Below are 12,826 nucleotides of genomic sequence, written 5' to 3'. Positions count from 1 at the left end.
GAACTTAGAAAAATCTCTCCTGGGGTGCCTTGGCCGGCTCAGTCACTGGAGCCTGCGACTCTTGATCTCGGGGTTGTGAGTTCGAGCTCCAGGTTGGGTGTCGAGATTATGTAAAAATAAAAATCTTTTTAAAAAAAGAATTAAGTGGGACATGACAAGCAGGCTATAAAGTTGTATATCCAAAAGAGTCTGTAAGAGAACAACAGCAAATGATGTGGAGAAAAAAAAAAAAAAAACTGGAAGGAAATCCAACAAAATACAGCAATGATGGTCTCCGGCAGTAATGAATCTGGGCGACCTGTTTTTTTCTCCTCCCCTTCTGTCTTTCTAACTTATCTATACTGAGCAATCCCTCATTTCATTTTTTAAAGAAAGTGGAAAAAGAAAATATAGAAAATATAGCAGTTCTGGTATTCTGGTATTCTGTCCCCACCCCTGTCCCCTCCCCAGGGATCCAGACTCAGGGTCACGTTCAGGTTCCTCTAAGGTTCCTGTCCAGTCCTCTCCTTCCTGCCTTTCAGAAGCCCACCTGCACCCTGTGGTTTCCTACCTCCACCCACCCCCCTGCCCCCAGCCCCAATCCATAGGCAATTAACACTTTCCAGACAAGGAAGGAGCCAAGCTTTTCTCCATCCTACTTCCAAAGCCTGGGATGCATGTCTGGGTGGGGATCTGGGAAAGGCAACCGTCCCTGCCAGCCCTGAACTCACCTCTCATGGACATAGCAGCCTCTGTGTGTGTGTGTGGTGGGGGGGGCAGGTGGGAGTCCCCAGACACCGAATGTAGGCTCTAAGCTGGATGAACCTGAAAATTTAACAGGCCCACTGGTTCTCAAACTCAAGTATTAGAGTCACCAGACATTTGTTAGAAAGGCAGCGTTGTGAGCCCAGCCCATAGTAGGTCCCCGGAATCATATTTTTAAATTAAATTAAATTAAATTAAATTAAATTAAATTAAATTAAAAATTTTATTGGGGGGGCAGAGGGAGAGAGAGAGAGAGAGAGAGAGAGACAATCCCAAGCAGGCTCCACGTTCAATGCCCCCACCACCTTGGGATCATGACCTGAGCTGAAATCAAGAGTCAGATGCTCAACCGCCTGAGCCACCCAGGCACCCCCAGGGAATCACATGTTTCACCAGCCTCCTGAAGGACTGCGGTGCAGGTGGTTTACAGGCACATTTCGAAAATCAGAACCCTGTCTGTCCCCAGCAAGATTTCTTTCTCACTCACTTATGCAGGAGACAGTGGTGCTGAGTCAGGAAGGAAGAGAGAAGATGGTGAGGTCTGGAGGGGGTGGCTGTTGTTGGGCGCCCAGGCCCAGGGGATTTCTTGCAATAGATACAAAGTCAGACCAGATCTCCGGAGCCGGGCCTGGCTCTGGCGAGCTCCACGGGCTGTAAGTTCCTTGGCTGCACGACTAGGCCAGCATGTGAACATACTGGGCAGGTCCCAGGCTCCCGCTGGGACTGTGAGACCCCCACTGCAGGCTCCGGGGCTGACAAAAGCTTCCAGTCGGGCTGGGGCACGAAGGAGGAGAGCCTGGAAAGGGTCAGGGGACAGCCCCAGAGCCTGGCAGGTGAACTCTGAAAGCTGTAGCAGGAAACTTAGCCGGGTTAGCGCATAGCCAGCCATTCAGATCCCCCGTAAGCATTTTCACCGCTACACTGAGATGAACTTCGAGAAGCCGAGCTCCTCCCCAGACATGTGGAGGGGAGGCCCTGGGATCATGTCCCCCTCCTGGTCCTGGAAATAGACTTCTTCTTCCTCTGAAGTCTGTAAAGACAACGGTCAGGCAATGAAAAGCAGAGTCCAGCTGGGGCAGGGTGAGGGGTGGCCCAGGTGCCTGCTGGGTCGACCCTAGCCTTTTCCACAGTTCTGGGGCAGAGACTGACAAGTTCTCCCCAGACCTGTCAGGCTTTGATTCATGCCCCTCACCTCCTCCCAAACATCCACCCCTTGGGAGAGCATCTTCATAGCCTCTGGCAGCCCAGAGCTCTTGCAACTGTGACTACCAACAAGCTATTCAAGAACTTTCTGGATAGGGGGGAAAAGAGGATGTAAGGTCAAGAGTCCTGAGTTCTGAATGAAAAGTCCTGAGTTAGGATGGCGTAGGTGGGTGGATGCAGGGGGCAGTGTTCAGGGAGCGGATGCCAAAGAAAGCGTCCCCCCTCCACCCACCAATTTCCCCGCATTGTCAGAGAGGAGCCCGACTGGGCGGCTCCAGACCCCCAGTGCCCTCTGTTCACACCTGGCTGGGGCCCTGGATTTCTGTGCAGGGGTTGACGGAGGGCTCTGGGCTGGCTCGAGGCCCAGGGGGCCCTGCAAGGTTGATCACGGCGTAGTCCAGCGACTGAAACAGAGACTCAGAACAGTCCATTCTTGGCAGGGGTGATGCTCCCCCACCACAGCGAGGGGAGGGAAAAAAGGGGGGGGGGTGGAGAACACAGGCTGTGGAGTCAGAGTCCTTCCATCCTGTTTCCTACATCTCAGAGTGACCTTGGGCAAGCCTCCTAACCTCTCTGAGGCTCAGTTTCCTCAGCTGTAAAATGGGGATAAGAATTTTTCTTCCCTCGGGGTTGTAATGACTATTCATGGTAGTGTTTTACAGCTCAACACCTGGGAACTCCTGGAACGATTTTGTTTTTATTATTGTTATTTCTATCCTTGAGGCAGAAAGAATGTACAGGCTCAAGGTTCTCCGCAGGCCCTGGTGGGGGGGGGCGGGGGGGAGCAAATGTGAATACCTCAAAGGTTCACCGATTAACAAACCGCAAAGGAAAAGTTCTTTACAAATCGTTAAGTCTGAGCACCCCCTCCTTGATCAGATAAGGAAACCAAGGCTGAATGAGTAGGAGTCATCCTGTGACCAGGCCTGGCGGTCCCCACAGGTCCCCAGGTCGGGAATGCCAGCCCCTCCCCCATTTCCCCCAGCCAAGTCTCCCAAGGGCATAGCTGTCCTTAGGTGTCCCAGCCAGTAAGTCCCATGGCCCAGTGGGCTCTAAAGACAAAGAAAGAAACCCCCGTTTTCTGAGTGTCTCACTTGACTTGTGCCTCACCACAACCCAATGACACTGAGGCTCAGAGAGGTGATGTAACTTGCCAGATGTCACACAGCTGTTGAGTAGCTGAGCTGGGAATTGTACTCACGACCATGTGACCTCAGACCCCAGTTCTTTTCCTATACCACGCTGCCCGCCTGCCTGTGACCTGGCAGGGCGTGACTCACACTTCTTGTTTCCATGTCCCTTGTCTCCTAACTGCCCCCTTCCCCCTGTTGCTATCACCGCCCTAGCGGCAGGGGATGGAGACAGAGGCGGACATCTGAGCCGTCTCTGGTGACACATCCAGGCTCACAGGACAAGATGAAAATCAGAGCACAATTTCTCAGGCAGGCTAGGACTGGGGACACGAGGGGACAAGGGAACAGGGGAAGGGGAAGGAGAAGTCACAAATCCTGTCACTCATGGCCCTGGTCTCTCCCGGCCCTGCCTATGGTGAGGACCCGGCATAGCTGGGGCTCGATCAGAGGACTCCCCTTGTCATATCCATTCTCCATTAACCCCATATTTATAGCTTTGTGATTTGGCCCAAACCCAGCCACTGCTGACCGCTGACCACCAGCAGCCACACCAGTGTCACCTATTCAAGGGTGACTGAATTTGAGGAAAGAGCCTCATGGAGCAGAGACTAAACCACACATGCATGCAGGCAGTAGCCAGGACCACCACCTGACGTCCAGGGCGGGTCCCTCGTTGGTCCCTCTGCCCACGCCATGGGCCACAGGCCCGCTCCAGCAAATGTGGAGACATTTTCTGTGTGGTTGAACATACAAGCTACATAGGACAGCCTCCTGGTCCAGGCGCTAGAAAAATAGCAGGGAATCAGGGAAGCCTTGGGAAGTGGGAGTCGAGTCCTGATCGGAGCCCAGCACTGCCCTCTAGGATGAGAACTTCTTGCAATAGCTCTCTGGGCAGTGGAAATGCTGGTCTGACCCCTCATACTTCCCTCTGAGTTTTACACACCCCTGGGGCTCTCTGGCAGAGCCGGCAGAGCGTCCCCTTCCCTCTTTGACCTGAATGTGGGTGAAGAAAACCCCAAGCCCTTTAAATTCCACCTGCAGACTCTGCTAGAAAAACTGCAAAGAAGCCAAAAGGGAAATAAACCAAAGAAAACCAAAAGCTCTCAATTGGTCATGTTCACAGGTTCTTGCCTCGGACCCTCTCGGGAGACCTTGTTTCATCCTTCCCTCGACAAGGGTCCCCCAGCCACCCACCAGCCTCTCGGCCCCTGTGCCCTTTCCTGTCTCCTCCCACTTGAGCAGGAAGAGTCCCATGCAGCCCTTCCCCAGTGTGGGCACAGGGGGCTGATGCAGGCACTCTGGCCTCCCCAGCAGTTCGCCCTCCTGCCCCGCCCCTCTTCTAGAAGGCAAGGTGCACCCCAGGAGGCATAGCCAGGAGGCGGGGCTCTGGCAGCCCCCCTCCCATCCTTGTCCATGACCTTTCTCTCACTTCTGTCTGCCATCTCTGGCCTTGTCGAGCTTCCTGAGACAACAGCAGCTGCTTCCTAAGCCAAAGCCCAGTACCCCATTCCTGCCCCAGCCCCTCCCCGGGGGGGATCAGGCCTGAGTCTTTTGTCCTTGCTGGCGCCAGGAAAGAAGGCAATGGCGGCCCCCCTTTCCTGCCCCCATGTTTAAGAGAATGGAGAGGAGGCATCTCAGTAAACAGCCCAGGGAGGGGTGGGGGGCTGGGTGAGGCAGGTGTGGCCTCTGTGTCCTGAGCCCGTGGTTCTGCAGCCCTCCCAAAGACTCCTCTGGATCCTGCTCTGACAATGTCTGGTTCTAAGAGGGGGAGGGGAAGAGGGTGCTGGGTCCCCGGGAAAGACCCCTGCCTGGTACCCGCTGGGAAGTCAGGGTGAGGAGGGGCACTCTGTGGCTTGCACCTGGTTTTAGGGCTCACTCACACTCCCCAGAGATGGAATGCAAGCCTTGCCTGGAGGACGGTCATGGGGAACCGGGTAGGGAGACGCAGAGGCAGGGCCGGGAATCCTGATGTCCTACCGCACAGGGATCCGAGTTTGGGCCAGCTGCCTTCCTTACCAAGTGTGAGAGGTGGACCTTCTCGTTCCTCTGTGTCTCTGTGGCCAGTTGAGCTGAAAGAGACCAGCAGGAATACCCTGAAGCCTGCACCGGCTCCCACAGAGGTGGACTGACCCCCCTGTACTTTAGAGCAGGGCCTTCCCTACAGGAAGCAGGCAGACAGACTGTGCAGAGAAGCTCCTTCCAGCTCGGTGCCTCAGCACGGATCCAGCCTTTTGGGATCAGTCCCTGGACATCCCCTTGTGTGGGCCGGAAACTGGCTGGGGAAGTAATTCCATGGGCTAAGGTCATTGCTTTTAAACCTCAGTGTGCATACAGGATCCCGGGACATTTTATAAAAATGCCCACTCCCATTCAGCAGGTTGGAGGTGGGGCCTGAGAGTCTTTTTTTTATTTAAAAAAAAAAAAGTTTTTTTTTAACGTTTTTATTTATTTTGACACAGAGAGAGACAGAGCACGAGCAGGGGAGGGGCAGAGAGAGGGAGACACAGAATCTGAGGCAGGCTCCAAGCTCTGAGTGGTCAGCACAGAGCCTGATGCGTGGCTCAAACTCACAGACTGAGATCATGACCTGAGCCGAAGTCGGACGCTCAACCGACTGAGCCACTCAGGCGCCTCGGGGCCTGAGAATCTTTTAACAGGCTATCAGGGGATGTCACTGCTGCTAGCTGGGGACCACAATTTGAGAGGCAAGGTGCTAAGAAGTTCTGAGGTCTTGATCAGGAATGCTCCCACTCTGTGTGCTCTCCCTGACTCCTCTGTGGTGACCTGGGGACATGGGCAAAGCCGACATTTCTTCCTGGGGGCCACACAAGAAGAAGTCGGAGGCAGGCCCAGGATCCCCCCCTCCCCCCCCTCCCATGGCCAGGATCCCCCCCATGGCCACCTGCACTAGGACAACATTGCTCATTTGCAAAGGGCTCTGGCACCCTTCTTCCTGGCTCCACCGTGTCCTGGCTGTGCAAACTCAGGGCAAGCTGAGTAACCACCCTGCCTTAGTTTCTTCCCCTGTAAAACGGGGGCACTTGTAGTAAGTTTCTAATGCCACAGTATTGAGAGTATTAAAGGGGATAAAAGCAACAGAAGCAACAGAAGCGACATAAGGCACATAGCAGCTCCTGTGACCGTCATTTCAGCCAACCCTCTTACACTGTGCTGTTCATCAAAAGGAGCCACGAGCCGCGACGGCCGCAGTCATGCAAGCATGACTACTCTGAATTATTCCGAGTTTTAAAGACTCCATATGAAAAAAACGTAGAATGTGGAATATGTATCACTAAGCTTTTTATACTGATTCCACGTTGAAAGGGTAACGTTTTGAAACTATCACGTTTATAAAGTATATGATTAAAATTAACAGCTCCGGTTTCCTTTTACTTTTTTTCATGTTAATGATTCGAGAAGTTTAGACTTCACGTGTGGCTTGTATTCTATTTCTGTTGTATTCTCTATCTGTGATCTGAAAAAGCTGTGGCTCAGGGAAGTTAGGTGACTTCCCCAAGGTCACACAGATAAAAAGTAGCAGAGCTGGGATTTGAAGCCACGCCTTGACGGGAGCTGAGCATGTCTCAAGACCCCGAGGCAGGGTCCATCCTGGTCAAGTGCTTAGTCTACTAGACCTCCTTCGCCCCGCCCCGCCCCCACAGCAGTCACACCGGGAGCTAGATCTGTGGAGGCTGGACGTGGGTTTGCTGGGATCGGTAGGGACAGAAGTGACTGATGAGTTCGGACATATGGGAGCAAGCCAAGAGCTCCCATTCTCCCATTCCCACATCTGAATTGCTTTTTCCTAATGTTGACTGACCTGGGGCTCCCTCTGAAGGGAAGGGCGGGGCTCCTGATGCCCATATCTCAGAGGGAAACACTGACCCATAAGGTGTCCCTGCAATGGTGGGGGGACTGCAGGTCTCAGTGAGGTCCTTGGCCTCCCATCCTCTCCTCCCTACTTTTGCTCACCTTCCTTCCTCCAGCGGAGAAGATAGCTGCCGAGGGCAGCCAGGCCCGCAGCCAGAAGAAGGGACAGCACCACCAGGACCGGGGCCAAGATGCGGACCATTGGGATGGAGACCCTGTGGGTGAGGCGGGAGGAGCCCAGCAGCTGTCACCAGACGTCAGTGGCATGCCGTGCACCGTGGCATTCTTAGTCTGCTTCCCAGCCATGTCCTTTGACTTTCCCCAGGAGATCAGAGGGCCCCAGGGACCGCAGCGTCTGGTCCCAGTGGAAGGGACCCCCGCCCCCACTACCAACCCCAGGAAACACTTTCAGCTAGGTCTGGACTTGGCAACAGTCAGGCAGGAAGCCTCAGTCAGTCACTGAACGCAATGATATATAACCCCCAAGAACCAATCCTTCAGGCTGGAACTCCATTTGGGTGAGAAAAAAAACCAATTTGGGGGGGTCGGGTTCCATATTTTCGTGCTTGGCCCAGGGCCCAGTGCAAAGTATGCAGGCAAAACTGGGGTGGCTGCCTCTTAGGCTGGGGCAGGGAGAGAGGTGGGGACTGGGGCCACGGTGGACCCTTCACCTGGGGGGGGCGGGGTCTGTGTGTCCACAGCACCAGGGCTGCTGGCTCGGCAGTGTAGGTTGTTCACTGCTCAAGGGCCCTCTTGAGGGGGCTGGGGACCACGTCTGCCCTCCGCACTGTGACAGGAGGCTGTGTTGGCCTGGGGAACGTGCTAGGACCTCACTTGCTCAAAGACACCTTATGTTTTGAGGATGGCCTGAAAGGTGACCTTGGTCGCCTGGGGCTCACCTGGACAGGGAGGTCCTACTGGGGGCCAGACGAGTGTCCTCCGTCGAGGCGGGCTCCGGCTGTGTGGATGGGCGGAGGGTCCCTGCATGAGGAGAGGTTGCTTCGTGAGGAGAGGTGCCTGCATATGGAGAGGTTCCTGCATACGGGGTGGTTCCTGTGGGCCCGGACGGAGTGGTCCCTGGGAACGGAGAGGCCTCGGCCCCTGTCTTCCCCCGCGTGGCTGTGGTGACTGTTTGGTGGAGACCAGGAGAAGCTACAAGTCCAAAAGCAATGCCTCAGCACCTCCTCTGATCCTCGAATCCCAGCGTTTCCCAGACCTCTGACCCTCGATCCCTGGACGCAGGACCAACTTCTCAGAACAATCCCAGCTAAAGGACACCCCGGGTGTCCTAGACGGAGCCATCTGAGCAAGCAGGCCTTATCTCAGGCACACCCCACACCCGTGTGTGGTTTTCAGCCCCTTTCGGTGCCTGTGTGATCACACCCCGCCCCTACGGTCCTGGACAGTTATCACCTCTGCCCTCACCTCATGTCACCATCACAGACCCACCCTCACCACCTATGCCTCTGCAGGCCTTGACCTCCCTCAGCAGCCACGGGGTCCACAGGGCAGGGCGACAGGGACGGGTCCAGGGGTAAGGCTGTACTGCTTCTCGCCTGAACTAACCCGGCTGAGTCCCTGATTCCTCCACGGACCGTACAGCTCCCAGGCTCTGGGGGCCCATAAAGGGCAGTGCCTGGCACCAGGACAGGCACTCCCGGGGTGTTTCTTTACAGCGGAATGGAGGAGAGACAGAAAAACCATTCACTCACTCAATTCTGGGAGCGGAGTTTGCCAAGCTTTTGCCTGGGGCAGGAGGCTCCTTGTAGCAAGAGGCTGGAAGGAGGGAGTGGGGGAGGGAGGGCAGCAGGGACCTAGGGAAAGGGAGAGGCTGGTCTCAGGGGAGGCCAGGATCACTGCTCCGGGCCAGATTTCCTGCCTGGGTTGCAGCCAGTGGCTTTCCCGCCCCCACCTCTGTTCACAGCCTTCGCAGTCTCCCCTCAGCCGCTTGGGAGCCATGGTTGGTAGATGCTAGCTGACGGCTGGCCTCCCACTCAGCTCAGACCCTCGGCTTCCCTCGTCCTCAGCTGCCCACCAGCCTGCCCTTTCCAAGGCACGCTTTGCACCAGTACGGGTTTCGTCTCTAAAAATATACCGGATCCCATCACTTCTTGCTTTAGAGCAGTTAATGGCCCCCTCATTGCCTATAAGCGGAAGCTCAAGCTTTGCAACATGCCTTTCAAAGTCTTTGAAACTCAGACCCTGGGGCGCCTGGGTGGCTCAGTCGGTTGATCAGCTGATCGGCTGACTTTGGCTCAGGTCATGACCTCACGGTTTAGGAGTTCAAGCCCCACTGGGGCTCTCTGTGGTCAGCACAGAGCCCCCTTCAGATCCTCTGTCGCCCTCTCTCTCTGCCCCTCCCCTGCCTGTGCTCTGTCTCAAAAAAATAAATAAGCATCAAAACTCAGACCTCCTCTCGCTATGTTGGCTTTACGTCTTTGCCATCTGGTGTACGAGCCACACCACTATTTGCCCTCTGTGCCTAATTAAGGTGTCCCGCCCGCCTCTATGCCTTGTGTGTCCCCTGCCTCTCCTCTCCATCTTGGCCTAAACCACCTTCTTTCTGTCCTCCCCTCCTCCACCACGCCTTCCCCAGAAGGAGCAAGTCCCTTCTTCCTGCGTAGCCACAGTACCCTGCGCCCAATTATGTTGCAACACGTTGTTTCCTGGGACTCCCTGCGAGGCTAGGACCCCTCAAGAACAAAATGCCTAGCTTCTGCCAGCACAGTGGGCAGAAACGTGGTGTGGCTGATCCCCCGGGAGCCGCTGAGCTCCCTGACTCCCCAGTGCCCCTCAGTCACCTCTGTGCTGGAAAGCCATCCCAGACTCACTCACTCCCTTTCCCCACCATTCTCTATTCTAACACAAGGTCAAGCTTTCTCCGACCTTCCGCAAATAGTGAGTATTTATCTCTTCCCTTCCAATATTTATACTTCTTTATCTTGTCGCATTTCATTGCCTTGAGCCTCCAGGCAATGGTGAACAAAAGAAATGAGAGCGGGTTCTTGTCTTGTTCTGACCTTTCTAGAAATTCTAATCTTTTACCGTACTCGGTGGTGCGCTGGAGACAGCTCACACTGACCTGGGAGAGCGGACTGTCCACCTTTTCAGGAATTTTGTGAGCTGGTTGTTAAACTATCGGTGGCTGGAAATTGGCAAGGGCAGGGGCATTTAAACCACAGAAACTGGCAAACATTGCAAATCAGAGCTTCTGCAGCCGGTTGTCATTCACCAGCATGCCACGGCCGTCAATCTTCTTCATGTTCTATATCCCAAATGTTAATAGAGAGCCCAAATACAGATAAAATTGACCACCACTAGGTAAGAATGAGGTCTGAATACCGATGAAAATCAGAAGAAATCAGAGAATCTTGTAAATCATGGAGAACAGGTTCAATGTGGTTTTGGTGCTGCTGTTATTATTTCGTGAGCTCATTTCTATTTCCTTGAATGAAAATAAAGACTCATGGATGTCGGGGATCTGGCAGTGGGGATGGGGCCGGGGGTGGGATCTGGCAGTGGGGATGGGGCCAGGGGTGGGATGGGGCTCAGCTATGGGGCCAGGACAGGGCAACAGGAGACACCAAAGCCGGAAAAAATCTGGATTGGAATCCTGGTTCCACCACTCCCTGCCATGAGACCTTGGGCAAATCATTCCATCTCTGCAGTCTCGGCCCCCCCGATGTGTCAAACAAGATGCAAAGACCTGCCTCACCCTCGCTGGCTAGTGGACGGGGGCTGCCCACCTCCCTGGGTCCTCTCTGACTTCTTTCTTCTCAGCTCTGCAGAGCCAGGTAGGATTCTGGGTATCCAGAGAAATGCTCAGTCCCCAGCCAGAGCCCCATGACTCCAGCCTCAGTCCCCTAGTGTCCCTGAGCTCAACGAGCTCCTCCGAGGCTGGTTCCCAGGCCCTCCTCACACTTGACTTTGGGACTTCAAGATCTGGGGAAGAGAAGCAAGAAGGAAGAGCTGGGGCCACAAGCCAGGCGAGGCCCGTGTGGCCATGGCTTGGCAGTGCGGTGGAGTGCGTCTGGGATGCACGATGGTGGGTCCTGCCTGCGGAATCCTCAGGAATATCTCTGACTCTGAGGAGGGAGGCTTTTTTATTCTGTGGGACGTTCACCTTGTCCCCCACCTCCCTCCCACCCCAGCCCATGGCAATCTCTCTCCCACATATGAGCAAAAAGGAAAGGCACCGAGCACAGAGTTTGACGGATCTGCGAGATGTGACCTTGTGAAACAGCCGCTGAGGCTCACGCCACCCTGGTGTCACCTCATCGAGTCCCTGAGACCCGCCCTCTCCTCTCCCCCTGCCCGTCCCCCCCTCCCAGCCCGCGCCCCGCCCTGATGAGGTTATGCGAGCATTCCACCCTTTGGTGATGGGGAACCGGGTCCAGCACCGATCAGCTGCCCACCTGTCCCTCTTCCCCTCCATATCACCCATGCCCCATCCGGGGAAGGAGAGACATTTGTTACCTGGAAAGACAAGCAGAGAGACCCGGAAAGATTCATCTCGGCCCAGTTTTGAGACCCCACAGAAGTACTTCCCGGCATCATGCAGGGTGAGTTTCCTCAGGGTCACTTTGAGTGTGAGCTCCTGGGGGTTGTCTTGGAGGGACACCCTGCCCTCCGTCCTCTCCTGGCCGTCGTCCCCCACGTAGACGGTGCTGGAGCAGCGGGAGATAAAGAACCCACTCTCCTTGCACCAGTATTTCTTGTGCTTCCTTAGCTCCTCCCTGTAGGTGCACTGCAGGGACACGGTGTCACCTTCAAATCCGCTGATCTCCTTGGGGCCCACCAGGGCTCCACAACCTGCAACCAGAGCAGGGACGGAGGTCGGAATCCCTTGGATGCTAGTACCAGGGTCAAGACCACAAGACGCCTCCTCTCTCACTCCCTCCTGCGGCTGCCCTCTAAGAGCTGGTAGTCCCTTCCCCGCCAAGGGATATTAGGACAGGGCTGTTGCTGGTCCCCTAAACTGGGGGTACTGAAGGATGGTGATGGGGGAAGTTCTAGATTCACACAGCCCAGAGTCTGAATCCCGGCACTGCCAGTTAGTAGCTGTGCGACCTTGGGGGAAGTTGCTTGACCTCCCTGGCCATCTGGATTTTCTCATCTATAGATGATGATGATGATACCGTCCTATTTCATTGAAATTAAGACGCTGTCGCATGGAAGAGACACCATAAGTTTATATACCACTAAGAAAAAGCATCGTCACTCGAACAATTGTCATCGGGGACAAGATGCATCCTGATACTTGATGTTAAAAAGTTAAAAAAAAAAAAAAAAAAAAAGACGGGCCGTGAAGTGATGAGACCGGATACTTCTTTATGTCTCACCAGCGGAGGCTCTAGACATAGTTGCAGAGTTTACCATGGCAACCACATAGGGGGCATCCGGACTCCCTCCAGGCTGAGTGTGGAGTAGGAAATGAAAGATGAGAGAGGTAAAACCTCCCTTATGGCCACCTGACCAGGGAGGGTTTGGAACGGATAGGGCAGGGAGAAAACCCGGCTCTAAGAAACAGCACCCCCCCCCCCCGTCCCCCCCAAACCTCTGCGGGCTGAGGGCTAGTGCGGTGGACTGAACCTGGAAGGATCAGGCGGCTAGGCTGGGTCGCAAAAAGGGACGGTGGGATCAAGAGGTCCTCTCTCTGCCACCTGGGGCCTGAGCCCCGCATCCCTCCACCATACTCCCTCCCCACCCCCCTCCCCTCACCTGGGAACAAGAGGCAGCCCCACAGCAGGACCAGGACGAGGGGCCACATGGTGGGCGCTGGACGTGCAGGAGCACACGCGGGAACTGGGAGCTCCTCTCCGGGCCACGCGGGGCTTTAACTTCCTCCAGAGGCACGAGATCAGGACACGGAAGGG

At 55.2% G+C, this 12,826-nt stretch overlaps 1 protein-coding gene across 10 annotated transcripts; it reads right to left on the bottom strand.

Annotated features, from left to right (window-relative positions):
* Window positions 1-948: 948 nt before the first annotated feature.
* CD300LG (CD300 molecule like family member g) lies at window positions 949-12,826 on the bottom strand. Of its 10 annotated transcripts, none has more exons than XM_015071514.3 (8): window positions 12,672-12,826; window positions 11,427-11,762; window positions 8,663-8,764; window positions 7,850-8,102; window positions 7,053-7,165; window positions 5,058-5,149; window positions 2,250-2,351; window positions 949-1,774 (listed from the first exon to the last, which is right to left on the bottom strand). In XM_015071514.3, exons 1-8 carry the CDS (start codon window positions 12,718-12,720, stop codon window positions 1,661-1,663), a joined length of 1,161 nt encoding a protein of 386 aa, XP_014927000.2. In that variant the 5' UTR covers window positions 12,721-12,826; the 3' UTR covers window positions 949-1,660. The 10 variants fall into 10 exon arrangements, with proteins under 10 accessions (XP_014927000.2, XP_014927002.2, XP_014927005.2 ...); XM_015071516.3 differs by having other exon boundaries at window positions 5,097-5,149; XM_015071519.3 differs by having other exon boundaries at window positions 7,850-7,931.

Source organism: Acinonyx jubatus, chromosome E1 (genome assembly GCF_027475565.1).
Source record: "Acinonyx jubatus isolate Ajub_Pintada_27869175 chromosome E1, VMU_Ajub_asm_v1.0, whole genome shotgun sequence".
Taxonomy (NCBI): Eukaryota; Metazoa; Chordata; class Mammalia; order Carnivora; family Felidae; genus Acinonyx; species Acinonyx jubatus.
This window is presented reverse-complemented; position numbering and strand designations above follow the sequence as displayed.

Bases quoted from the DNA above. Each gene is read 5' to 3' on its own strand.
- CD300LG (XM_015071514.3), bottom strand. From the start codon at position 12,720: ATGTGGCCCCTCGTCCTGGTCCTGCTGTGGGGCTGCCTCTTGTTCCCA. The intron at 8,765-11,426 runs GTAACAAATGTC...CCCTTTCCCTAG, and splicing joins CTCTCTGCTTGTCTTTCCAG to GTCCCTGCTGCCCTCCCTCC. The intron at 5,150-7,052 runs GTGAGCAAAAGT...GGTCTCTTTCAG, and splicing joins TCTCCGCTGGAGGAAGGAAG to CTCAACTGGCCACAGAGACA.